Source organism: Aspergillus oryzae, chromosome 3 (assembly GCF_000184455.2).
Source record: "Aspergillus oryzae RIB40 DNA, chromosome 3".
Taxonomy (NCBI): Eukaryota; Fungi; Ascomycota; class Eurotiomycetes; order Eurotiales; family Aspergillaceae; genus Aspergillus; species Aspergillus oryzae.
The window spans coordinates 2167624-2193432 of record NC_036437.1 but is presented as its reverse complement, the minus strand read 5'-3'; the positions used below and the strand labels follow the sequence as shown (position 1 = coordinate 2193432).

The 25809-nt window shown below is 49.9% G+C and overlaps 9 protein-coding genes across 9 annotated transcripts; 5 read left to right on the top strand and 4 right to left on the bottom strand.

Annotated features, from left to right (window-relative positions):
- Positions 1-116: 116 nt before the first annotated feature.
- On the top strand, positions 117-3665 carry AO090023000839 (ubiquitin-ubiquitin ligase UFD2; the record flags this gene model as incomplete). Its single annotated transcript, XM_023235788.1, has 7 exons — positions 117-146; positions 390-874; positions 1017-1140; positions 1195-1650; positions 1705-3289; positions 3349-3498; positions 3556-3665. The coding sequence occupies 7 exons, from the start codon at positions 117-119 to the stop codon at positions 3663-3665; spliced, it is 2940 nt and encodes a 979-aa protein (XP_023090775.1).
- Positions 3666-4315: 650 nt separating this feature from the next.
- On the top strand, positions 4316-5434 carry AO090023000838 (3-oxo-5-alpha-steroid 4-dehydrogenase family protein; the record flags this gene model as incomplete). The annotated part of the gene is made up of 2 exons (XM_023235787.1): positions 4316-4426; positions 4484-5434. 2 exons carry the CDS (start codon positions 4316-4318, stop codon positions 5432-5434), a joined length of 1062 nt encoding a protein of 353 aa, XP_023090774.1.
- Positions 5435-6355: 921 nt separating this feature from the next.
- AO090023000837 (5-methyltetrahydropteroyltriglutamate--homocysteine S-methyltransferase) lies at positions 6356-8882 on the bottom strand (the record flags this gene model as incomplete). Its single annotated transcript, XM_001821288.3, has 4 exons — positions 6356-8329; positions 8385-8504; positions 8571-8790; positions 8872-8882. The coding sequence occupies 4 exons, from the start codon at positions 8880-8882 to the stop codon at positions 6356-6358; spliced, it is 2325 nt and encodes a 774-aa protein (XP_001821340.1).
- Positions 8883-11035: 2153 nt separating this feature from the next.
- On the top strand, positions 11036-11552 carry AO090023000836 (uncharacterized protein; the record flags this gene model as incomplete). The annotated part of the gene is made up of 2 exons (XM_023235786.1): positions 11036-11340; positions 11534-11552. The coding sequence occupies 2 exons, from the start codon at positions 11036-11038 to the stop codon at positions 11550-11552; spliced, it is 324 nt and encodes a 107-aa protein (XP_023090773.1).
- A 416-nt stretch (positions 11553-11968) lies between these two features.
- AO090023000835 (uncharacterized protein) lies at positions 11969-15145 on the bottom strand (the record flags this gene model as incomplete). Its single annotated transcript, XM_023235785.1, has 4 exons — positions 11969-12062; positions 13266-14816; positions 14876-14993; positions 15052-15145. 4 exons carry the CDS (start codon positions 15143-15145, stop codon positions 11969-11971), a joined length of 1857 nt encoding a protein of 618 aa, XP_023090772.1.
- Positions 15146-15472: 327 nt separating this feature from the next.
- AO090023000834 (emp24/gp25L/p24 family protein) lies at positions 15473-16329 on the top strand (the record flags this gene model as incomplete). Its single annotated transcript, XM_001821285.3, has 3 exons — positions 15473-15629; positions 15705-16090; positions 16180-16329. 3 exons carry the CDS (start codon positions 15473-15475, stop codon positions 16327-16329), a joined length of 693 nt encoding a protein of 230 aa, XP_001821337.3.
- Positions 16330-17072: 743 nt separating this feature from the next.
- AO090023000833 (uncharacterized protein) lies at positions 17073-19975 on the bottom strand (the record flags this gene model as incomplete). The annotated part of the gene is made up of 2 exons (XM_023235783.1): positions 17073-18853; positions 18991-19975. 2 exons carry the CDS (start codon positions 19973-19975, stop codon positions 17073-17075), a joined length of 2766 nt encoding a protein of 921 aa, XP_023090771.1.
- Positions 19976-21427: 1452 nt separating this feature from the next.
- AO090023000832 (epoxide hydrolase) lies at positions 21428-22834 on the top strand (the record flags this gene model as incomplete). Its single annotated transcript, XM_023235782.1, has 4 exons — positions 21428-21743; positions 21805-21933; positions 21995-22063; positions 22116-22834. The coding sequence occupies 4 exons, from the start codon at positions 21428-21430 to the stop codon at positions 22832-22834; spliced, it is 1233 nt and encodes a 410-aa protein (XP_023090770.1).
- A 314-nt stretch (positions 22835-23148) lies between these two features.
- On the bottom strand, positions 23149-24392 carry pup3 (proteasome core particle subunit beta 3; the record flags this gene model as incomplete). The annotated part of the gene is made up of 3 exons (XM_023235781.1): positions 23149-23292; positions 23350-23804; positions 24380-24392. The coding sequence occupies 3 exons, from the start codon at positions 24390-24392 to the stop codon at positions 23149-23151; spliced, it is 612 nt and encodes a 203-aa protein (XP_023090769.1).
- Positions 24393-25809: the final 1417 nt, after the last annotated feature.

Here is a 25809-nt window from a genome sequence, read left to right as displayed (position 1 = left end):
TTTTACCATTCTTTTCTCGCTGCTTTTCTCCTCATCGATTTTGCTCCGCATTTTCTGCCCCGCTGGTTGACAAGCCTTTCATTAGGTACGGGGCACCGTATCTTTAATACTCAGAGATGTCCGACAATCTCTCTGAAGCGGATAAGGTTGGATTTGATTTTCTAGAATTTTTCTATTTGCCGTGGTCCTCGGTAGAGTGGTTCTAACTTGAGTAGATCCGCAACAAGCGCTTAGCAAAGCTTGGAAACCCGTCCCCATCGTCAAGACCAGAGGGCGCAGAGCCATCAAGTCGGCCCCAATCTCCCTCGACTCCAGCACTTTCCCGAACTCAGTCCAACGCCGGCAGTGCAGCGAGTTCCAGAGCAGCGTCGCCCAGACCTGACCTACAGTCCGAAGGGAAGCGGATCAAGATCACACCAGCCGTCTCGAATATCACAGGCCCCGATCGGTCACAATCGGTCACCCCAGTTTCAGGCACCCCACCGCCGCCGAGGGCAGAAGAGAGTATTGAGGCGTTCGAGGATCGCACACTGAGTGCTGTGTTCAAGCTGACATTGAAGGAGGACCGCCAACGCGATATCCATGGACAAAGATTGACTTACCTCTCGGGCCTCAAGAGTGAACTCGAGGAGCAAGGTCGCGACCTTCGTATTGAGACAGCTGTCCTAGACCAGGCTCTTCTGGAAGCTGCCTCGAATGCCCCCCAGCAGAAGCCCTTGGATTATCTGTTACCGTGCTGGCGGAGGATATCAAGGCTGCACAAGGGATTCCGTCGTGCTCGCGAAGATGACCCGAAGTTCAAAGTCATATGCGAGGCCCGGCGCCTTTGCTTGAGTTATTGCATGTTTGCAATTACAATGCCAGAGATGTTTGGGTATGTATTGCGCTTCACCTGGGTGGAGAGTGAGATACTAATATGTTACGCTAAGGATCGAACCGTCCGGACAGTCACCTCTTAAGCCTTACCTTCTCCTGGACCCCGAGGATGATAAGGGTGTGGATTTTGAGTTCTTAAGTGAGGCTGTCAAAAGGTTTGAAGAGGATGAGAACATCAAGCCAGCATTCATTGCAGCGGTAGAGGAAATGAGCAAGGATCTTGCGGCCATGACTATCAATGATGATTACAAGCCCTACGTAACAGTATGTTCTGTCATCCCACCTTCTACCTGAGCGCCTTGTCAACCTCATTTATAGGCCCTGCGGAACCTTGTCCGCCACGCAGTTGTAGGTGCTGCGATCACAGAGTCGTCCTTGTTCAATGAATCTCGGGAGCCTGCCACGTTTGAGAAGGACACGTTACTCGGACCCTGGTTCCGTCTATCGCCTTTGCAAGGTGCAGTGACTATGACCTATTTCTCAAGCCCTAAGACGAGGGACCAGGGCTATATCCTGAACGCACAGCGCTCACAGCGGATGATGCAGCAGATGCTGAGTTCAGATCTCTTCGACATAATCAACCATCTGATTCGTGCATCGAAAGACGCGCGTGAGAGAGTTTTGGACTGGTTCGCCGCAGCTCTGAACATTAACCACAAGCGACGCGCTATGCAGGTTGATCCCAATACTGTGTCCTCGGATGGTTTCATGTTCAATCTCACGACGTGTTTGGACCACCTCTGTGAGCCTTTTATGGATGCCAACTTTACCAAGGTAAACCATTCCGAATGGCTTACATGATGTATCTTGTGCTGACTCCGCCATTAGATTGACAGGATTGATGCAGGGTATTTGCATCGGAACCCTCGAGTTGATCTGAAAGATGAGACCAAAATCAACGCCGATCAGCACGCGTCTGATGCGTTCTATGCTAAGAAGGTTGATGGGACCTCTAACTTTATCACGGAGATCTTCTTCCTCACAGTCGCTGCTCACCACTATGGTAGCGAATCACTGACCTCGAAGTTGGATCAACTGGAGAAGGACCTCCGACACCTGGAGAATACAATCAACAAATTCGAGCAAGAACGGCACAAGTGGAGCAACAACCCAATGCAACTTAGGGTCTTTGAGCAGGCCTTAAAGAAGTACAAGGACAAGCTGGATTTGGGTCTCGCCTTGAAGTACAGTCTTCAAGGTGTGTTGTTCGACGACCAGTGGCAAGCCCGTTCCATGCTGTTCATGCGCTATGTTATTGTTTTCCTCTTGAGACTTGTGTCTGGCAAGAACTTCCCCCAAGAGCCCATTCAGTTGCCTCTGCCCGCGGAGCAGCAAGAAGTTTGGAAGTGTCTTCCTGAGTACTTTGTGGACGACATTGTGAGCAATTTCAAATTCATCATGTGGTGCATGCCTCAAATCATTACCGCCACGCAAGGTGACGAATTGGTAATGCTCTGCATAGCCTTTTTGGAAAGCACTAGCTATATCAAGAACCCGTATTTGAAGGCCGGTCTTGTCTCTATTCTCTTCCGAGGAACATGGCCTCGCCCTGGCGGTGCGCGGGGCGTGCTGGTGGACCTCTTAAACTCCATGCCCTTTGCCAACGAGTATTTGCTGCATGCTCTTATGAAGTTCTACATTGAAGCTGAGCACACTGGCACCCATACCCAGTTTTTTGACAAGTTCAACATCCGTTTTGAGATCTTCCAGATCATCAAATGCATCTGGCCCAATACCCTATACCGTGCCAAGCTTTCTAACCAGGCCAAGCGGAATCTGGACTTCTTCGTGCGCTTCGTGAACCTGCTCCTCAACGATGTGACTTTCGTGCTTGACGAGTCGTTTGGTGCCTTCATCACTATCCATAAAACTCAGACGGAACTGCGTAACGGGGCGGGCATGGATCCCACCGTGCGACAGCAGAAGGAGGAACAACTTGCCTCTGCTCAACGCAATGCGAAGTCTTACATGCAATTGACCAATGAAACAGTGGCCATGCTTAAGCTCTTCACCGAAGCTCTGGCTGATTCATTCACCATGCCGGAAATTGTGCAAAGGCTGGCAGACATGCTTGATTACAATCTGGATGCTATGGTGGGCCCCAAGAGCTCCAGTCTCCGGGTTGACAACCTGCAGGAGTACGGGTTCAATCCTCGAGCCTTGTTGAGCGAGATCGTCGATGTGTACCTGAACTTGATGAACAAGGAGAATTTCATTGTGGCCGTTGCTCGGGATGGACGGTCCTACAAGCCAGCCAACTTCGAAAAGGCCGCGGAGATCCTGCGGAAGTGGTCCCTCAAGTCTCCCGAGGAGCTCAAGCGGTGGGAGCAGCTACAGCGCCGGGTGCGAGAAGCCAAGGAGGCCGACGAACAAGCAGAGGAGGACCTCGGAGAGGTCCCTGACGAATTTTTAGGTATGTCCTGGGAGCTATTGTTCTTGGGAGTGATGGCAGTTTGCTAACAGATCTTTTAGATCCTCTTATGTATACACTGATGGAAGATCCTGTGATTCTTCCTGGGTCGAGAGTGTCTATCGATCGCTCTACCATCCGGTCTCATCTTCTGAGTGACCCTCATGATCCGTTCAACCGAGCTCCCCTCAAGATGGAAGATGTCACCCCTGGTACGTATTCCATGCGGTCGCTTTTACAGCTTCATGATACTAACTCGTCCGATGCAGATACGGAGCTCAAGGGGAAGATTGAAGCATTTAAAGCGGAGCGAATGGCAGCGCGCAGAAATCCAGCGACGCAAAGTGCACCGGAGACGATGGACACGTCTGCTGACTGATGGGATATCCATTTGTTTATGAGTTGGCGGTTGTTGGAAACGATCCTACAGCCACGATATTCCGAAAATTGGAACGAGACGGGCTTTTTATTTTTATTTTTATTTTTATTTTTTATTGTTAATGGTTTGGATGGGAGTGGGCTATCCTTTCCTTGCTCCTTCACGACTTGTAGCTTCGCTAGATGTTGAGGCTTAGCATAGATGAACAGATTAAAACTTATGTCATATTGGATTTTATTGTTATTCTCTAAGTGTAAATCTCAAGAGATGAATTTGTAGGGGTGGCCAGCAAATGAACCGGACCATCACTTGCATAAACGGTTGCAGGGGATCCATGTTCAAGCCACCAGATAGAAAATCTCCCGTTGGAGGAGTACCGTATAGCTACTTCGGTACCTCGCAGATGGGCGAGAGCTTACTTGTAGCTACGGAGTAGGAAACATAGGGAACTCACGCTAATCCCTATCGAGAAGATCGACTTTTGTTCAACGAAACAAACATTAAATCCATGATCTGAGTTTGGCATCTATACTGTGACCTCATACTCAATCAGGAACCAATCCTCTCCCTTTTCTTCCAACTCTCCCACTCACTCACCACGAATTAACCCATCTTCAACAGCCATCATAGCCAGACACCAATAGTAAACAATGGGGCCGACCATCTCAACCCTCAATTCTCTCCCACCCCTTCAGGATCTCCTCCACCCAACCCCAGAAACATACACCCAAATCCTCAACATCTGGCAATACTTCGCCAGCGTAAGTTACCACCACCACCACAAACCAAAACACCCCAACTAACCATAAACACCGCAGTTCACAGTAGTCATATGGCTAACCACCTGGTTCCCGATGGGCAAAACCTCCCTAAAATCCTCCATCTTCAACATCCCCGGCCGCCTCGCCTGGACCGCCATGGAGCTCATCGCGCCCCTAAACCTCATCTACGTGATGAAAGCCCTCGTCGCAAAACTCAACACGGACCTCACGTCCCTGCCACTCCCGAATCAGACCGTAGCCGCGCTGTATCTCATCCACTACGCTAATCGCGCGGTCATCTCTCCGCTGTTCGCGGCCCCGAGCATGTCCCCCATCCATGCTTTCATCGCCGTCTGCGGTCTGTCTTTCAACTGGATTAATTCGACCTGCCTTGCTGCATGGTTGGTGGGATACCATGTCCCTGTGACCGGGTATAGAGCAGATGGGTCTGGTCCTGGTATAGGTAATAGCACCAGACCCGCGATCTCAGATTACCTCCCCTATATAGGAATCGTCCTCTTCTTCGTCGGAATGGCAGGAAACATCATCTCCGAGCGAACATTCTTCCGACTCCGCCGCGAAGAAGCAGACAAGCTGCACAACACCCAGAAAGATCACTCAAAGAATCCCGGAACCAAGAACAAGTACTCCAAAGTCTACGTCATCCCGCCCGCAAAGGGCCTTTTCCGGTACATCCTCTACCCGCATTACGTCTTTGAATGGCTCGAGTGGACGGGCTTCGTTCTCGTGGGAACGGCCGTGTACCCTGCGGCTGGTGCCGTTGGGCCTGAGATGGGACTTGTGCCGTGGTTGCGTCCTGCGGCTGCGTTGGCGGAGAAGTTGCGGGTGCCCTTGCCGTTGCCAGCAGTGGTTTTTGTGGTGAATGTTGTGACGTCGATGGTGCCTCAGGCCAGGTTGGGGAAGAGGTGGTATTTGGGACGCTTTGGGAAGGACAAGGTTGCTGGGAGGGGGGCGGTGGTGCCTTTTTTGGGGTGGTTGTCAGTTTAGATCTTGGATTTATGGTTGGTTGTTGGTTTGGATACATGCTGCATGCCGGTTCTTATACCGAATCTAATATAATAGCTTCCGTAAAGCTGTACATATATTGTTCCTTAGCATTGATGGGATGACCATAACCTTCTGTCCATCATTTCCTGCTTTTTATCCCCGTACTTTTTGAATATTCCTCTTGCTGAAGGGAAAATGAAAAAGTTTCGAAATTGATCAGCTGGAAGGACAGTTAGATAGGGATGCCAGACAAAGAAGCTTGGTGGTATATTCCAGTCATCGCCTAGTCATTGTACTATACGTTTTACTCTCATCGAGGTCTCGTACAATTACATATCAGTGTGACGTTCGTATAAAAGCTTCGCATCAGCTATACTCAATCAGATATAGATTTTACCTACCAGGATCTTCATAATACCACGCTTCTTGTGGACTACGAGTGACAAACAGCATCTACAAGACAGATAGTTTGGAGAGAAAAAGGTTCATGTGACGTCAAGCTCAGCTGTGACACCGGCTTGTATTAAATTTTTAAAGGCGGAAACCACCCATGTATGTATGATTATACACATTGTTGAAATATTTGGAAATCACCGGCGAAATCCAAGAGACAATCTCGCTCATGCTACCTCTCGCAGAGAGGGCAGCACAAAGGATTAGAAAGAAACAACCATCACCCCAGGATCGGGGAACGCTGAACTTGCAATCATGTCAATATTTGGCTGACGCCGATGTTGAAATCGTGAATGTTGAAAACTCCGTTGACCCCCGGGGATATCTCTAGAAACCCTGAACCCATTATGTTGAACTTTTGGTATCATCATCGTAACTCATCATAAAACGAAACGTATTCGTCTCCCCCGAAGCGACAGGTTGAGAATGTCGCCCCTTCATGGGTTGTTATTAATTAAGGTACACCATTTATTTGGTGTGCTTCTGGCGGAAGTACTTGGCCGCATTGACCATGTTGGTCAAAGCAGCCTTGGTCTCGGGCCACTGACGGGTCTTGAGACCGCAGTCAGGGTTGATCCAGAGCTGTTCAGGACGGAGGTACTGGAGCATCTCCTCGACGCGGTCCTTGATCTCCTGCTCGCTGGGGACACGAGGAGAGTGGATGTCGTAGACACCGGGTCCAATGTGACGGGGGTAGGCCTCGTCAATGAAGACCTTGAGCAGCTTGGCATCGGACTTGCTGTTCTCAATGCTCAGAACATCGGCATCCAGAGCGGCAATAGCGTGGAAGAAGTCCTGGAACTCAGAGTAGCAGAAGTGAGAGTGAATCTGAGTGCCATCGGAAACACCGGTGGTGGCCAAGCGGAAGGAGCGGACAGCCCACTTGAGGTAGTCCTCACGCTCCTTGCCGGAACGGAGAGGGAGACCCTCACGGAGGGCAGGCTCATCGACCTGGATGACCTTGATACCAGCAGCCTCAAGGTCGATGACTTCGTCACGGAGGGCAAGAGCCAGCTGTTGAGCCTGGACGGACTGGTGGACATCGTCACGAGGGAAAGACCACCGGAGACAGGTGATGGGACCAGTGAGCATACCCTTCATGGGCTTCTTGGAGATGGAGACAGCGTACTTGGACTCCTTGACGGTCATGGGGGCAGGACGAGAGATGTCACCGACAACGATGGGAGGACGCACGCAACGGGATCCGTAACTCTGGACCCAGGCGTGGGTAGTGAAAACGTAACCGGTGAGACGCTCACCGAAGTACTGGACCATGTCGTTACGCTCAGGCTCACCGTGGACGAAGACATCCAGGTCGAGCTCTTCCTGGATCTTGACAACATCCTCGATCTCCTTCTCGATGAACTTCTCGTACTGCTCAGGGGTGATTTCACCCTTGGTGAACTTGTTACGCTGGATACGGATCTCCTTGGTCTGAGGGAAAGATCCGATGGTGGTGGTGGGGAAGAGAGGAAGGTTGATAGACTTGCCCTGCTCGGCAAGACGGACGGGGAATGCAGACTTGCGGTTGTGCATCTCCTCGGTGACGGCAGCCTGGCGCTCCTTGACCTTGGGGTCGTTGGTGCGGCTGGACGAGGCACGGCTCTGAACAGACTTGGCGTTGGCCTCGAGCTGCTCACGGACGGCAGCGGGGCCCTCAGTGACGGCCTTGGCGATCACAACGACTTCGGCAGTCTTCTCGACAGCGAAGCTAAACCAGTCACGCACCTCGGCGTCGAGGTTCTTCTCGCTTGCAAGGGTGTGGGGGACGTGGAGGAGGGAGCTGGAAGTGGCGACGATCACACGGTCCTTGCCAAGCTTCTGAATAGCCAGCTCAACCTTCTCAATAGCAGCCTTGAAGTTGGTCTTCCAGATGTTACGGCCGTCGACAACACCAGCAGAAAGGACCTGGTTGGGGCCAAGAGCGCCAACGACGGTGTCAAGCTGCTCAGGGTTACGGACAAGGTCAATGTGGATACCGTAGAGGTTGTGAAGAGCAGGAAGGACATCAATGTTGTGAACGATGTCACCGAAGTAGGTGGCGAGAACGATGCGAGGAGCCTTGTCACCGAGAGCGCCGAGCTTCTCGTAGGCAGGCTTGAAGGCATCCTTGGACTTGGCGGGAAGGTCAAAGACGAGGACAGGCTCATCAATCTGAACGTCCTCAGCACCAGCCTCCTTCAGCTTCTGGAGGAGCTCGACGTAGACAGGGAGGAGGTCATTGATCTTGGTGATGGGGTCAACGGTCTGACCACGGTCAGCCTTGGCAAGAGTCAGGAACGAGACAGGTCCCAGGATGACGGGACGAGTGACGATGCCAGCCTCCTTGGCCTCAAGGAACTGAACAACAGGCTTGGGCTGCTCGGCGAGCTTGAAAGTCTGGTTGTCCTGAAGAGTGGGCTTGACGTAGTGGTAGTTGGAGTCAAACCACTTAACCATTTCCTGTACACCAGTATTAGAACTATTGATCAGGACAAGGCGGACCAGTAAAACATACCAAGCTAGGAACATCAATGGCGGCCTGGCCATCCTTGGCAGGCTTCTGGAGACCACGACCCATGGCGAAGTACTCGTCAACAGGGTGGAGGTTGTACTTGCTGTATCTCTCGGGGATAACCTAATTGAGGAAGAACGTTAGAATACAATAGACAATGGATGAGTAACGAGGGGATTAACCACTTACACCGAACATCTGAATGTGGTCGAGGACCTGGTCGTAGAAAGCAAAGTCATTGCTGGGAATGATGTCGACACCAGCATTCTTCTGGATCTTCCAGTGCTCCAGACGGAGTCTCTTTCCCTCAGCCAAGAGATCATCCCGAGAGATCTTCTCACCCCAGTACGCCTCAGTGGCCTTCTTCAGGTCACGAAGCTTTCCCATACGAGGGAAACCCAAGACGGAGCTATAGACAAGAAAGGTCAGTCAGCGTGTTCCAAGCCGGAGAGTGTGGTTGAAGATTCGGGATAGGAGGGCATTGACATACGATTGAACCATCCTGATAGATATGTGAGTACGGATTAAGGGAAGAAGGGTACGAGAGGAAAATGAGGTAGAGAAACAAGATAGAATTCTTGTCAAAAAGAAGAAAGAATCAAAAGATACAAGAGACAATCACTATCTCCTGCAGAGGGAATGGATCAAAGGGGGGGAAAGGGATGAAAGAGAATAGAAGAGGAAGGAAGAAGCAGGAGGGCGAGAGGAAGGAATAAATAAGAATTGGGAGCTGGGGATGGGATGGAGGGGAAAAGACAGAGAGACAGAGTGGAAACGAGGATGACATGAAAAGATCAGGTAAATGGACCAATCGAGGGGCAGAGTGAATGGAGGGGCAACGTATCGTTACGCCGACTCGCCGACAATACCACTAGAGCTCGTTCTGGTACAAGTCGGGGAAAGATCAGGATGGCGTGATTGCCCCCGTTTTCTCCCAGACCCGTAATTTTAAGTAATTTTAGGTCTCCGTCCATACTGATCACCACATCAGGTACCAACCAGAGTCTCCATATTCGTTCGAGTTTTGCGATAAAGGGACTGGACCTTATCTTTTTCCAGTTTAACCCGCTCACGGACGCTCCGGGATCGGCCACTCTTTACTGGTTGGTACGATACAAGTATACTTGGTATCAGACTAACTACGAGTACTTCACCCGATAAGATACTGGATATACTTTATTTTATTTTATTTTTTTTTTCTCTCTCTTCCCTCACCAGTTTCAATAACTGTAAACCAAAAAGAAGAAAAAAGGGGAAGAGAGTGAACTCATACTCTGGCTTCATATGATTTTATCCATGTGAATCTTGAATACTACGTCCAAAGAGTGCATCAATGCAATCATTCGAATCTCGCAATGAGTAATAAACAATATACTACTCAACCCCACCGGGAGTTTCATCGGTCGTTTGACTCATGGCCGAGGTGAGGTGAGACCAGAACCCCGAAACTCGCGCAACCTGTGAAACCTCTACCAGATGGGAAACCCTCGAATACTGCTGGCATAGTCGATCAGCTAATAATCTCTAACATATGTGTATTCTAGAGCATCCTACGAGCGTATCCTAGTTCAAAGCATCGACATGCCGCTACATAAATCGTGCCTACCATAACCGCATGTGATATACCGCCGTATAAGACGAGGAAGTCAGGAACGAATCTCGTACTAGCAGTATCATCCGGTTCGGAGTGGATATGTGTTGGTGAAAGCAGGATGAATTCAACAGTTATCCTTCGCTCTGCTGATCCAGACTATGTACTCGGGGAATTGGTGGGGAACTATTAGCTCCGGCGGAAATCATTACGTACTGCGACGAAGCGCAAGAATACTCCAGACAAATGGCCTCCATACTCCGGGGATATATGCCATGCCGTTCAACAGCACACTGGAAGGTACCGTCATGGGCGTTTCCGCAGCTTCCCAATTTTTGTTGGGTTCTAGGCAACTAGTACTGTCTGCTTCACCATGCGTACCTTCCTTAACAGGTTGGAGATACAAAATGGACGGAAGGAATCTGCGCTTCTCAGCGAGCAATGTTTCTCTTCAATCTAGCCAACGACGCATTCAAAGAATCACTGTTCTTGCTACTCGACAAACCTACGTAGCCATATAATGGGTCTCTTCTCCTGCCCGTGGTTCAGATGGGGCCGGAAGCACTCATCAGCACCAAATGTGACGTCTTGCTATCAACTGGCTCGGGTAGAGTCTCCTACTCCATCGGAGGAACAAGCGGAAGGTGATGATAACTCGATGCTTGACTGCCAATGCCGTGCATGTGAGCACTGACCATGACAGGTGTACCTTCGTTGACGGACAATGGAAGTGTTTGTGAAGATAAAAGAGGCTCCTCTGGCTTATCAGAGAGACTACGCAAACGATTCTCCAGAGAAATCAATGCAGGGCCCAAAAGCACTGACAAGAAGGCCAGAAGCTCATTTCTCCCATTCACGCCGAAACCTACAAACTCCAAACCGGGTCTCCTCGCCTCAGATGGCTTTCCAAGCAGCCTGATGAGCGAGAGAGGTTATGATAGCGATGTACAATTTATGGACATCCCAACGCATGCCAGTAATACGTCGGAGCGTCCGTACAATAGTCCGAGCATTTGGGGAAGTGTATCACCTCTTGCACAGCCCTATTACGAGACAGAACCGGATGACCCGGGTGAAGAACTGGCGGGAGAGAGCAGCATGGTGGTTGATGGTCCATTCTCAGGCCAAAGCGAAATGGAGAGGCCCCAATTGCCATGGCATCCACGGGACTATCCACACTGGGGCCCGGTACCACCTATCACTCACAATGCGGATCATGAACGTGCCCGTAAGAGGATTGGTAGCCCCTATACTACCCGGTTCTTCGATAATCCCGGTCGGTACTCTACAGTCAACCGTGGACGTCTCCAAGGCTATCCAGGACGCACACCTATCTCGCCAATTCCGTGCGCAACGTCTGTCGATTCGGTATATGGGCCCTCTTCTCAACTTTCAATCAGAAAGAGGCGACAGCCGCCTCCGGGGGAGCTGAAATCCGAGAGTCATTCGGTTCATTTAGGTAGCATGGATATATCGAAAAGACTGGCGTCTCCCTCCATATCGCCTCGGATCTTATCCGACAAGTCATCATTCGATGGAAATGGGCGCGACAATACCACAGGGGTGAGGAGCGCATCTAATCAAGGCTACGATCGAACCAATGTAGATACGACACAAGCACAAACTGAGAATGTACAAGCATCGAACATGGTAGCATCGCGAGCAAAGGAATCTTCATCATATTCCCGCAGGACTAGCTTCTCATCTGGTTTCTCCAAATACCAGTTTGAAACAAAGGTTTTCAGTCTTCCAGAGTCGGTGAGAGAACCAATGGAGAATCCTTACGCTGATGCCTCTAGCTTGAGTCCATCTTGTCAATTACAAGAAACTGCCGGAGCCATTCAAAACATCCCAACTGATGCGAGTCCTTGTGATACTAGCGGACGCGCTCAGCAAAGCAAATCTCCAGGACCATGTGAAGCAGATCCATTGGTTGCTCCCTCTAGAGCCGACCCTCAGAGCAACGAAGGCGCGGCTGCTTCATCATCGCGCCAGGTCAGCGTCGGATGGATGTCTGGGGGTCGTCGTCTTGGTTACGGGTACACGCTGATACCAGCAGATGACAAAGGCAATTTATCCCCAGAAGATACCTGCTCATTAAAGACATGTAATCTGAACAGTGCATCTACAATTGGGGAGGGCCATGGTAAAAGATCTGCAAGCGCCGTTGACAAGCCTTGTATGGAGCAGGACAATAGGACGGGATCGGGGAAAGGACTACCAATCTTCGAGATTACCAACATGATGCACCGTCTGAACCTCCATCACTGGTCCGGTGCAACCACATCCTCCGGAGCGAACAACGTCGGTAAGGAGCCTAGTAGCACATCAGTAACATCTCTGCTATGGGGAAAGTTCGAATTCCTAAGGAAGAGCCAAAACGAGCCCGACCCACATGTAGATCAGAAACCTCCTTGGAGTCATTTTTGTGGAGTTGGCTTAGACCATGCATTGGACGGGGCACTGACCCCAACCAGAGATACGGTCTCCCCAGTGAACGACATAGAAGGGCAGGTGTCGAAAGGGCGAATGGGGCTACATCGTGCTCGAAGCCTATGGACCAAAGGTCGCACTATAACGGACAAAGCTCACGGCCCTGAGACAAAATCTCCAACAAAGATACCAATATTTACCAAGCAGAACCCCGGGCTACGGAGGGGAAAGACACGAGTCATTAAATTCAAGGACCGGGGTCGGAAGAAGACCATCAACCATAGCCTTGAGGAGGAAAAGCCTATCTTCCCTAGTCCTAAGCAACATGATCATTCGGCAATCTCACAAATGGAAGAACGCCATGGACCCAGTGCAGGCTATCGTGAAAGAAGGGACGGTGCCTTGCAAGTAATCGAGCGAAGTAGTTCGGACACTGACTTGGCTGATGCATATGAAGATTGTCTGGAAGTCCATTCTCTTCCTGATTAGAGGCTCACGCATAAACGGTAGCACTGTTTGTCTTCTGTGTGCTCAATCAACTCTACGAATTTCTAAGAAATAAAAAATGCGATACTAATAGATGACCTTGACCAACAGCTGTAGCCAGAGCGGGTTTTTTGATGGTTGTGAAAACATGGGCTGGCATGGGTGGAATTCAATTTCAAATTTGCCTGGGAACTCTTGAGTGCCTTGTCACCTAACTAAGGGTCATTGGTATGAGACTAGCGATTAACAATCAATGAAATTCTTTGAATGCATTAAGATCTACCAAAAGATCGCCCGAGGATATTCATGTAGTCGTACATAGGTATATTGATACACACAAAAAAACGCCATTAGGTTACACACGTAAAGCTCACTTCTTCTGTCGCTTAGTACTTTTATCACTGGTGTTGCTTAGGACACTGGCTGAACGCTTTTGCGAGGTACCTTCTCGCGCTGTCGCTTCGCCAGTATCACCACTGCCAGCTTCTGCCTCCTTGTCCTCTGTACCACCAGCCGTCTCTTGACCTTCTGCGGAAGGTAAAGCGGCAGCGGCAGCACTGGTAGACTCGGTAGCCACATCTGCGGTTGGCGCTGGATTATCGTCTTGTTCAGTCTTTACCTCGGGCTTTTCTTTCTCTTTGGCTTCTTTCGCTTTGCGCTCTCTTTCCTGCTTAGCGGCTTCAAGCACCCGGATCTCACTCTCCACCTTTTCTGCCACTTTGCGGGCGTCAAGCAATAAGTTCACCGAGTGGATGAGCTTCTCGAACTCCTTGCATACCCGCTCTGTAGGCATGACCAGCCGAAGCGGTACTTCTAGCTCGGCGAGGGCAGCAGCCAGTTTCTGGGTCTGAACGTTGGACTTGGCCTGCGTCAGTTTCTGAGCACGATCACTGCGGAACTGTACGCCTGGAGCCAGACGGTCGTGATGCTGTACGCCGTATCTGGCCTCTTCAGACGGAGTGAGCGTTCTAATGCTCTGTTGAGCCTCTTTGTTTGCTGCGGCTGCGGCTGCGGCTTTCTTGTTCGTAGGTGCTGCTTGTGCGTTGCTTGGGGTTTCGCCACGGCTGTCACGGGTATTCGCGTTCGGTGCTGGGGTCTGTGCTGCCGGGCTGGGTGCGGCACCCTCGGGACCAAGTATAGAGCGTCGCTTTTTGCTCTTGTCGGCTTGGAGAAGGGTCTGAAGCAGCTGAGACAAGCCTTGGCTGGACTGATACATGGTGGTGTTGCCCACGCTAATGGGAACCTCAAGGCGGGAATACAGCTCTCTGCGCTCTGCGATGAAATTTTGCTCGTTTGCAGTAATACGTTTCAGTTCTTCCAGCAGAACTCCTTCCTCCCGCACTGCGTCAGCCGTACGTTCCAATTGCAAAGCGGCAAGTTCTTTCCGTGCCCGCTCGCGCTCGGGTTCGAATTTCATCATCTTCTCGTGTAAATCGAATTCAGCCTCGGACATTTCCGATGGAGGATGTTCTAGGGCAAGCATAGACGCAGCAACAAAGTAGTACCGTGCCTTCATGTGCTCCATGGTCCGGACTTGATTGGCCGGTACAAGCGCACTGTTGTTCGTTTCTGCATCGACGGGATGTGGCTGGAAGTCGTAGCGGTCGGCAATAACCACCCATCGTAGATCGTATTCCTCGACTAAATCCATCAAATAATCTGTCTCCTGGCGCGACCAGTCATCACTCTTCAGATGTCGGTTGTACTCTTCGTCTGTGTATCGCCTCGGCACTCGAGCTTTGACATTGTATTTCGCAAAAAGGTATTCCTGGTCCGGGGTTTGCGGGGCACCTTCATCTTGTTTCTGTTCTTCGCCTTCTGTCTCTGGTCCCTCCAGCGCCGGTTTCACGGTGTCGCCTTGTCTTTGCCAGTGATGTAGAACGAGTCCATCCGATCGAGCTTCGTTGGTGAAGGGAGCCATGCGCCTAGTAGGGAACGCGGTCGTCAGGGTAGATTCTCACACTACAAGTTAGATAGAACATACCAAGGGCGAACTCTCAGCTTGCTCATCCATTTTGGGCGACCTTTGTATCGATTCTCGTTGATGGCGATCGGAGGTGCTCTTTCACCTAGCAGGGCGTAAAGTTCACGAGTGATACCCTCTAAGGATTATTATATTAAAATCTGAACAAAGGTGGCGCGTAGTTGAGGGACACCAACCGGGCCTCTTTTCGACGACCTTCTGTTTCTTATGCGGTCGGGGTTGGCCCTCCGCGGGCAAATCCAACATGTCGCGAACATCGGCGGCGGCCATGGCGGGCTACCACCACTGTTGGAGTTCTTGAAGATCACGGATAAAGATTTGTTGGTTATTAGTAGATAAATGAGAACAAGGAGGGTGAGGAACAGAAATACAGGAGATGAAGAACAAGAGGGGATATGAAAGGAGTGAAGAGTATGAGGTGAAGGGGAGTTGTAAAGTGAATGATCGAATGGAGAATTCAATTCGCGCCAAGACTCTTCCGTCCGTTGCTGCCACATTGAGCATCAACATTCGGCCACCTCTTCCTCACGGTTTCACTTCTTCTCCTCTCTATTTCCCCAGAATTCCTGAACTCCCGCCATTCGGATCTCCTTCATGATGGCGTCGGCATCCTCGACCTCATGGCTATCCTCCGTCTTGGCCTTCTGCGCCATCTTGTGCCTCTCGGTGCCTGTCAACGCCCTCTACTTCTATATCGATGGACGTCAGCCCAAATGCTTCTTCGAGGAGCTTCCCAAGGACACATTGGTTGTCGGTACGTCACCAACCAATTGATTTCGTGTGGATTTGCCCCAGACTGTGTCTTAAATAATCTAATACCCACGGACAGGAACCTTCTCCACGCAGGTCATCAACCAGCAATCGAACACGTACTCCGTTGATCCCAGCCTGAAGATGCTCATTACCGTCGACGAGACCTTCGACAACGATCACCGCGTTGTCTCCAAGCGTGATGGCCACTCCGGTCGCTTCACCTTCTCCGCCGCTGATGCCGGCCAGCACAGGATCTGTGTGACCGCCGATACGAGTGCCGCGACCGGCGGCTGGCTGTCGGGTGCCCCCGCGGGTGCTGTCAAGGTGACTCTGGACATGGCCATCGGAGAGACCAGCAAGATCGAGACGGAAGACAAGGGCAAGATCCAGGACATCGTCCAGAAGGTGAAGGATCTCAACGGTCGGCTGCAAGATATCCGGAGAGAGCAGGTGTTCCAGCGGGTATGTCTCTTACGCAATTCCATCGTTTCCAAGTGTGTGCCTGTGGCATATGATACTGACCCGGTTGCCTTTTTTTTCAATTAATCTAGGAACGTGAGGCCGAATTCCGTGATCAGTCTGAAGCTACCAACTCCCGTGTCGTCCGATGGACCCTGATTCAAGTGGCTGTCCTGTCCGCTGCCTGCGCCTGGCAACTGTCCCACCTCCGCTCGTTCTTCATCAAGCAGAAGCTGACATAAGGGGTGAGAGTATTGGGGGTGGATAAGAGGGAAAAGAGGATGCAATTGTTGTCCGGCGTACCTTGTATATGGGGTTATATTTGAGATCACTTTTTCCTTAACCGTCTATCTCTTTGGTTCGTCCGAAACAAATCAATGGAATTTCATGACAATTTGGATGTATCTGTGGGCTGGATGGTTGTTCTCAGTTCCTGGCCGTAACATCGGTTTTGTTACTGGGATGGCTTGTCTAATGGGGGACAGGAACGACTGGAATATGCCTATTGTGCTTGCCCTTCGAGTATTATATGTCACGAATGAGTCGCTTGATAGATATGGATGTAATGACCTGCTCTAGTTATTTCTGTCCAATGTATGTTTTTAAGGGTGTTTCGATCGAGAGTGGCATCAAACGAGTACGATAGAGCATAGCGATTTTATTCAATATGGAACCCAATTGTCATTATCATTGAACTGTTGTGTGTGTGTCTATGTACCTCTTATGCTTCTTCTATTTATTATATTATTTTTTTTCTTCTTTGCTTTCCCCTATCTCTTTGGCTCTCCAAGTCATGATCATTATTGTTGACGGTATATCGTTCGTTAAGTACATCAGACTAGCACTTGGTGGAAAAACTCTCAATAACGTCTGTATATGCATTAAGAACCCCCAAAAACGATGTGGTATAAAGCGGGAACTTCAAATGAAATAAGAGATTAGTAAATATAAGAAACGGCGGTCAATATTAGTCGACCCAACTATTTCATGTCTTCATTGAATTGTTTTCTTTTGCTGTATCATCACCACAGCAGAAACTCATGATGAACCGTTCCAAGTCGGTCAGCTTATAGGGTTTGGTCATATAACCTTTCATGCCAACTTTCGACGCACGTCCCAGGGCATCGTCAGTGACATCTGCACTGACAGCGAGAACCGTTGGGGGTGTGGTCCGAACATGCTTTGGCCCAGGATTAGGAGGAATTTGGCCGTGGTATTGGTCCATTAATTGCAGGATCCTCGAGGTAGCCTCGTAACCATCCATTTCTGGCATCCAAAGATCCATCAGAATGACATCCACCGGCTTGAGCTTCTTACGATACTTTGGTGGTGGCTTGAGAATTGACCGATCGTCCGAGCCGCCATTCTGATTTGGAACTGCGTGAGAGCCATTCGTGGCTTCCTCAGGGCGCTGAGACGCCAGAACATCCTGCATAATCCGCACAGCCTCTCTCCCATTACATGCCTCATAAACATCCCGGTAACCTAGTCTTTTGAGCATGTTTACCAACACCCGTCGGTTGATCTTATTGTCCTCTGCTACCAGGAATGTCAGCGGATGCTTTTCCCCAAGTTTGCTATCATAAGCATCTCCATTTATGGAGCCCCCAAAGGACTTGATATCGGGTACAGAGCGGGAATGTGTAGGTGTTTGCGAAGATGTCTCATCCGTGAGACTGGGAGACGGTTGTTGGATTGGGGTCCGCATTGCAGGTGGTAATAATGCATCTAGAGTTGTGCTGCTCGGTTGACTCAGTCTTGAAGGATCACTGAGCTGAGGAGGGGTTAGAAGCTTCGTTGCGGGGGCAATTGGCCTGGTACATGGTTCAGGTTGAGTGATAGGAATTCTAATCTCGAACTCTGTACCACGATCAGGACCCGAAGTAGCAGATCGAACACAGATCAAATCGCCGCCCATTTTCCTGGCCAAGCCTTTTGCTACGAGAAGTCCCAATCCCAACCCATCTTTGCTTCGAGTCGTAGATGTATCCTCCCGAGCGAACGGTTTGAAAAGATTTGGCAGAAAAGCCTCTGGAATACCTGATCCAGTGTCCCGAACGTTGATCAAAACATCACCGACTTTGCGCCCTAGAGTAGCAGAGACAGTAATCACACCGCTATTTGTGAACTTGACCGCATTCAGAAAGACACATGATATCAACTTCGCGAGGTCGCGATCATCCACAAATAGGGTATCAGGAAGCGCAGTGTCTACCGACCAGTCTATCGTTTTAGAAAACACCTCCCCATTAGACGACCGCGAGCGAAGCTCGATTTTCTCCCCTAATTCGGTTCCATTTGTCACCGCAAAATCAGGCCGACCACCAACATGAAGCGATTCGTTGATAACCAGACGGAGCAAATCACGGAGTTTTGTAACTCGCAGTGCAGGGCTCTTGAGGTTGATATTGATGCCTTCCAGCAGAAGATGTGGCGCAGAACGTCGTACTGCTAATGATGGACGGGGGTCCACCATGTTGGCCATGACTGCTTCAATCTGATGTGCTGGGGTGGCCTGAATAATTTTGTCACTTTCAAGCACCGCGTTCTTGACCTCTTCGCTTCGAGGGGATAGTTCTTTCGTTGCTGTAACACGCGGCATCTTTTGCTTCGGCGTCGATCCCACGGTAAATTCCGGCGGGTTGCTTCGCCGCCGTTTGTATGGATTGATTCCAACGTTGGTGCCATCAGCAAAAATGTTTGGCCGATTTTCGCACGTTGGGATTGGTGACTGAACAGGGCCGCCAAATAGATCGTTGTCTCGCTCTACTTGGGGTGTCTTAGGAACTTGCATGTTCATATCATAGGCATGAACAACATTATCAGCAGCTTCAACTGCCCGTCTTGCACTATCTGTGCGGGGTTAGCTTTGAGTTGTGGCATAACGAGCAGTCACGACAAACCTTGAACCATTTCGATGCTTTCTTTGAGAGATTGGAAAACATTACCTGCCCTTGGAGACGGTTTGCCTTGAATAGCTTCCCGTACAGTAGCGTGCATAACGTCCAGCATTCCGACGATCCCCTGCATCGGCGTCCGCAACTCATGAGACAAGCTCCGAGCAAAGGGCTTCAGGGGTTGAGATGAAAAATCAGGATGTCCGTATAAAGCGTTCAAATACCCATCATCGATGATTTTGTGACCCTTGGATGGATTCTTGATATCTTTGGAGGGCCGGTCGGTCTTGGCCGCATCCTCTCGGATCCGTTGGACGATCAGATCTTCCAGCGAATACAGAACCATTTCCAGCAAAGACCACGAGAGTTTGCGCTTCTGCAACCCTGACTCTGACCACATCAAGCCAAAGTGGGCGAGGCACTGGGTTTCCGAGAAGAGTGGGATTGCCAGGTAGCCCTCTGCCGCGAACGGGAGCTGGTCTTGGTCAAATGACATGACAGATCCTAATTTCTCTGGAATTAGGCAAGGCTTCCCATGGTCCATGTGAGACAAAGGGTTGCCTCCAGCAAAGTACCGGTGCCTATGCATTCCCACGTTTTGATGTCCATCATTGTAATAGAAGGCTGTACCAAACAGGCGGGGTTTATGTTCCCCCAGATCACCGACGTTCTCATCGTCTCGAACTCTCCGAGCTACGAAACCATACTGAGCGTTGCAGAATGAAGTGATATGTTCCATCAGTCGGCTCCAGAAGGACTCCAAATCCAGGCCTCGAAGTTCTTGCTTTAGTTTCATCAGTTGTTCGATCGCCATACTTTGGTGACCGCCAATATGTGTGCGATTCAGTGGGTCGGCCTGCGGGTCATCGTTAAGCAAGGTTGAAGCTGAGGTATCTCCAGAAAGACATTCAGACTTGCATGGGAGAAAGGGTTTCGAACGGCCGGCCGATACGAAAGTTTTTGACCATTCGGATTCGACTGAATCTGACATGGTGTGGGACGGGTTTTACGCTTCGTCGAAGTCGCTGATGTTGCGAGTCCCAAAAGCGAAGCTTTATTAGGGTATAGGAGGGCGCCAAAATAACGTTGAGGTTTTAAAATTAGTTGCCCGATCACGAGGAGAATCTTTGGGCAGGACAAAACGCATGGCTTTCGAACTGGAAAAGAGCGCAGAGGACTTAGTTAGTGATCAACCTTCGTCATGGGCAAGATGGAGGGTTTTCGAAGATGTCAAAGATCGAGTCGCTCTTGATGTTAGACGGGTCTGTCGAGCACATACACCACTTTGGCAAATGATGGGAGGGTGTAACTCCGGTCGAGCTACACCGGGTGGTCGGCGCCCTGCACTGGAATAGCGCCCTTAGAAAAAATCGTGCGACAATTTATCCTGGTGATATAGATTGGTGGGATTTTAATGACTGCGAGAAAGGACGAAAAAGAAAGAAAGCGAAGCGAAAGCTTGGAGTAAATGCTTGTCGCTCACGAGATGGGCAAGATAAATCGAAATAAATCGACTGCGGAATTATATTCTGCACCTTTGATCCTTCCTCATCCGATAACCTTCTAATCGCTGTTGGTGGTTATCTTCTTGGTCGATGGATGGTACTGTTTCCTCTCCCTGAGGGCCAATTGCTGGGCCACGAGATAGTCGGCAGAAATCACCCAAAAACTGACCACGCAAGCGGAGAGAAGTCCAGTTCTCAAGAAAATAGCCGGGGTGAGGGACCATCCGTCGATGGAATGGATATACTTTGACAGTCCCACCCACAGGCCAAGATGAGGAAGAAGTGGGAGAGGATGGAGAGAAAAGGGTAAAGTCGGTCAGGTGCAGGAGGAGGGGAATTGAAGGAAACAGAAATCGTCTCCATTTCGTATGGGACCAATTTTGGACCGATCGCCCGGTCTAGACGCGGGGAGGCTTAAATCCACACGCTGAGTGATAATGATTCATTTGGGAGTCTAGAATGTCCCTTTGGGAAGAAATATATGCCTATTGTGGTTTATATATGTTCTGCTTGTGAAATCATCTTTATCTTTTTCAAAAATGGACCGTTTTTCAGGAAACCTGATTTAAGCCAAAAAATAGCGGCCGCATGGCGCATCTTTATTGACATGGGTACGTATCGTTTGCTGCTACGGAAATATATTTATAGAACATAAATCTCACCCTCACGAATATTGATTCCACCGGGTTACCAGGTTATACACTTTGAAAGAAAACAGAACAACCGGGGAAATAAAACATCATTATAAAACGTGGTATAACCCTAAAAAATTGACTCGCACACCAAATGCTCCAACATCCATCACCCACGATGCTTCACGTGGACCGAGGTTGTGATACTGTCGCATGTACGTCCGTTACATGATATCGTCGACCGACCGACATGGACGCCATCTCAACTCTCAACCACAAAGTGATTGCAAACTCTGTTAGAACACAATGGCTAGACCCTTCGAAATCTCCGTTCCAGATGCTCAACTTCATCGTCTCCAGCAAAGGTTAATAACGGCAACCTTCCCGGATGAACTGGACGATGCGGAGTGGGACATGGGTGTGCCTCTGGAGGAGATGAAAAAGCTGGTTACATACTGGCGCGATACTTTCAACTGGCGCCAGAAAGAACAAGAATTGAATGAGCGCTTGAATCAGTTCCTTGTTCCTATAACCGTCACCGGATTCGGAGGCCTGGATGTTCATTGCCTGCACCACACCAGTCGAAATCCAAACGCCATTCCTTTGCTATTCATCCATGGCTGTAGGCCTGACTGATACCAGTTTCCAATAAAGTCATCGTGGGGCTGATTGGTGTCTTGTAGGGCCTGGAAGCTTTTTGGAAGCAACGAAGCTTATTCCATTGTTGACCCAAGGCGGCGAAAATCACCCAGCATTCCACTTGGTGGCGCCATCATTGCCGAACTTTGGCTTCTCGTCTGCAGTAAAAAAGGGTTGAAGATATACCTGATTCATGAGTGCAATTGCAAAAGTAATCTGACGTCCTGTAGAAAGGATTTGGCCTGGTTCAATATGCGGAAGCAATGCACAATGTTATGTTGGCTTTGGGCTACAAAGATTACGGTCTGCTGTATTGTTCCCCCACCAGGCCGGTTCAAGACTAACCTTCCTATAGTTGTACAAGGCGGTGATTGGGGCAGTATCATCGCTCGTGTCATGGCCAACCGCTACTCTGACCATACCAAGGCTGTTCACCTGAATTTTCTACCGGTGCCTCTGCCTTATCCATGGCGGAGTCCTTTGGTCTTTCTTCGATCCCTCCTCACCATTCCCTTTTCATCAGATGACAAGGCTCACTTGTCAGCTACTTCCGACTATTTAATGCAAGGGAATGCTTACATGCGTCAGCAAGAGACTCGTCCACAAACGTTAGGCTACGCCCTCCATGACAGCCCCGTGGCGTTGCTCGCCTGGATTTACGATAAACTACATTCATGGACCGATAGCTACCCGTGGACGGACGATGAAATTCTCACATGGGTGAGCATCTACTACTTTTCGGTAGCGGGACCCGCAGCGTCAGTCCGAATCTACTACGAAGCGGCACGAAATGATTCTTCCTCCGCCGTACCCGGAATGTCCACGGTTGATGCTATCTCCAAACCTACTCCTGGGAACGTCAAACTCGCGGCGGCTCAATTTAAGAAAGAGCTGATCCGAGTGCCTATGTTGTGGACCGGCCTGGCCGGCTCAGTCGTTAGAGCTAAGCAATTTGACTGCGGTGGCCATTTTGCAGCGTGGGAGGTGCCGGAGCTCCTGGCAACCGACCTGAGAAATTTCCTGGGAAGAAATGGGCAAGCGTACGGAGCTGTATCTGGAAAGGATGGGTACTGATAATCGACTTATAGAGTGCAGGTGGAACGGAGCCCTATCAGAGTTGGGTCGTAGATGATAGAGGCTGCAAGCATAACGCAACAGAGTTAGGACGGTGAATCAGTATGCAGAGATCTAGGCTCTTATTCCCTGTATTTTCGTCCTTCATATGCCCTCACTGTGCTTCGACTCGCCTTAATCGATGATATGTAACATTTGGTGGAGACCTTAGAACGCCAAAAGCGGGTTTCAACCAGGAAATATTGCAATCGTGGCAATGGAGCGTGAAATTAAAGATCTGAATAAAATAACAAAAGAGCGCCAGCATAACTATTCTAATCTTGTCTTCCCTTGAGTAGCCGCTTAGTCACCTTATCTTTCTCTATGATGTACACCTGTGCACCCCAACCGGAGAGTGCGTCTCTGTCAACAGCACTGAGGAGAGCCTGGGAGATGGTTTCGAACAAGTCCTCGGGGGCCTATACCGTCAGTATCACCTATAGTCAAGATCGAAGTCCCACACGCGCAAGACATACCAGATCCGGCTCCCATAAGCTCTCACAGGTACCAAACAGCTGGTCACTAGCTGTCCCGCTGACAATGAAATCCTTTGCAAAGTCGATACATCCAATACTATCAAAGCCACAGATAAATGGCTTGCCAGTTGTGCTGTTTATACCCGCAACGACGGGACTGACGAAGAAAGGTCCAAATCTCCTCTCGTACAGTGATGAACTGACCAGGTTGGCCAAGGTCTGGGGTGCAATGTTCCGTTCCTCACGCAAGCGGTACATGTTAACCTTGTAGCGGAAGAGATCTGAGACGGTCGAGACGTCGGTCGCCAGGCCGGTCAGGCCAAGGAAGGTCGATGGGCTGTAGTTGAAGATCTTGGGGAAGTTATTGGAGACGGTCAGGGCCTGCATGCCGAGTCGGAGATCGCAGGCAATTGCAACGCAGTCCTTGCCTACCATGGCGACGCAGGCACCACCGTCTGCAGAGAGAAAGATTAATATGTTAAACTCGAGTCAGACAGGAGACGAAGAAGATGACATACTGATATCGAAGGGCGAACTCTAGAGGTAATGTCAGCTTGCTCAATCAGGGAAAGAAGGGTGGTACACAAGACATACCATTATTAATTTGATAGAGTGGAGAAAAACAAAATCGAAGCTAGAGGAGTGAAAGGGTTCGATAGGTGAGAAGTAAGAGGATGTGGAGGACTGAGGGTTGGGGGGAAGCGTGAGGTGGTGAAGGAGAGGGACTGATGGATGGTTGAGTTGAAGCTCACTGCTGCCAGCACGCGTGGAGCCGCCGAGCTTTCTGCCGATGACGATGCGCCCGCTGCCTACTGATCTTCCCGCATTTACTACACCTCGTCTGTTACCCTAATCTCCGAACATCAACGCCTTCTGTGTACTTCTATTCTTTTCTCTCGCCTCGATCTACTTGTTATTAAAACCTATGTTCGCAAAATATCAAATAGGCAAGAAAACTGAAAGGCGACAACGCTCATATTCGCCCTCAACTTTGACACCAACCCCGCAATATTAAAATAAACATTCTAACTATGAGCGCTCATGTCGTAGTCCTCGACTCGACAGCTCGAAGGGCTACAATCAAGACAACGCCAGGAAAGTATCTGACTGATGTTTTACAAGAAGCTTGTGCAAAACTAGGCGTAGATGCGAGCCAATATGGACTGAAGTAAGCATTTGCTTCCATAAATCCATTACTGAGCTTTCAGTCAAGGGACTAACTCCGTTCCAAGATACAAAGGTAAACAGGTCGACCTGTCGCTATCTTTCCGTCTTTCCGGGCTCATTTCTGGCGCAAAGCTGGAGCTGGTCCAACTCTCACGGTCGCCATCCGTTGTCACTGTCGCACTTCAGCTACCAGAATCAGAAGCCCGTGGGGCGCCAAATGGCCGTCTTTTGGACAAATTCCCAAGTACAACATCGTTATGGTTCATATTGCGTAAATTTGAAGCTGGAGTTGCTGGGAATGCGTCGATCCGGAACCTCACAGCGCGAGGGGCTCCCGTTACTGGAAACGGAGATAATGGATCAGGGCGGTTGTTCTACGAGACGCCGGTGATCCAAATTCTGGAACGGGAGCTTTCCACATTCACCGATTTACAGAAGTCGCTAGCCCAACTAGGATTCAACAGCGGAAACGTGTTATTGAGGCTGAGTTTTCGGCGGACGGAGGACCCATTAGAAGTTGCTATGAGCAAGATCCAAGAATACTTCAAGTCATCCGACGACACGAACCCCCCGTCACAGGAGTCGTCTACTCCAGCAGAACAGAAGCAGACAGTGGATGGACCCAGTCAACAAGAACAAGAGCCACCAAAATTCACATCAGATGCACCACTCTCTGCACCTGTTTTGCCTGAACAACCTCGAAATCAAATCCCTCCATCTGCTCCTGCCGAACCTTTTGAACCTGCAACGACTGTTTCCTCTCGACAAGTAGCGGTTTTTGCTCCTCCGTCTAGCGATACGCCACAGTCCGCAAAGACCGCCTATAATGAAAGTGACTACGTACCCTCAGTAGATCATGCGCAGGCGCACCAACGTCGGCTCAACGCGGCATCCCAGAATAAACGCCTCCTATCTGATGCAGAGATTGCCGCTAAAGCCGCGGCAGAGGAGGAAAAGCTTGCAGCTGTCAAGGAGGTGGACGTCAAAGTCCGATTGCCGGATCAGAGTCAGATTGTGGCGAAATTCGGGCAACAAGATACTGGCAAATCACTCTACAGTTTTGTAAGGAATTGCTTGGCGGGTCCTTTCGTCGGAGAAAAGTTTACCATCACAACTTTCCCCGGTGGTGGCCAGAGTGGAAAGAAACTACATAACGTGATCCCGGATTCCGATCAGACTTTACTGATCAAAGACCTCGGTATGGTAGGCCGAACCCTTGTCAATTTCTCCTGGGACGCAACCGCTTCCCAAGCTGCTCGGCAAAGCCAGAGAGACCTACTGAGACCGGAGCTA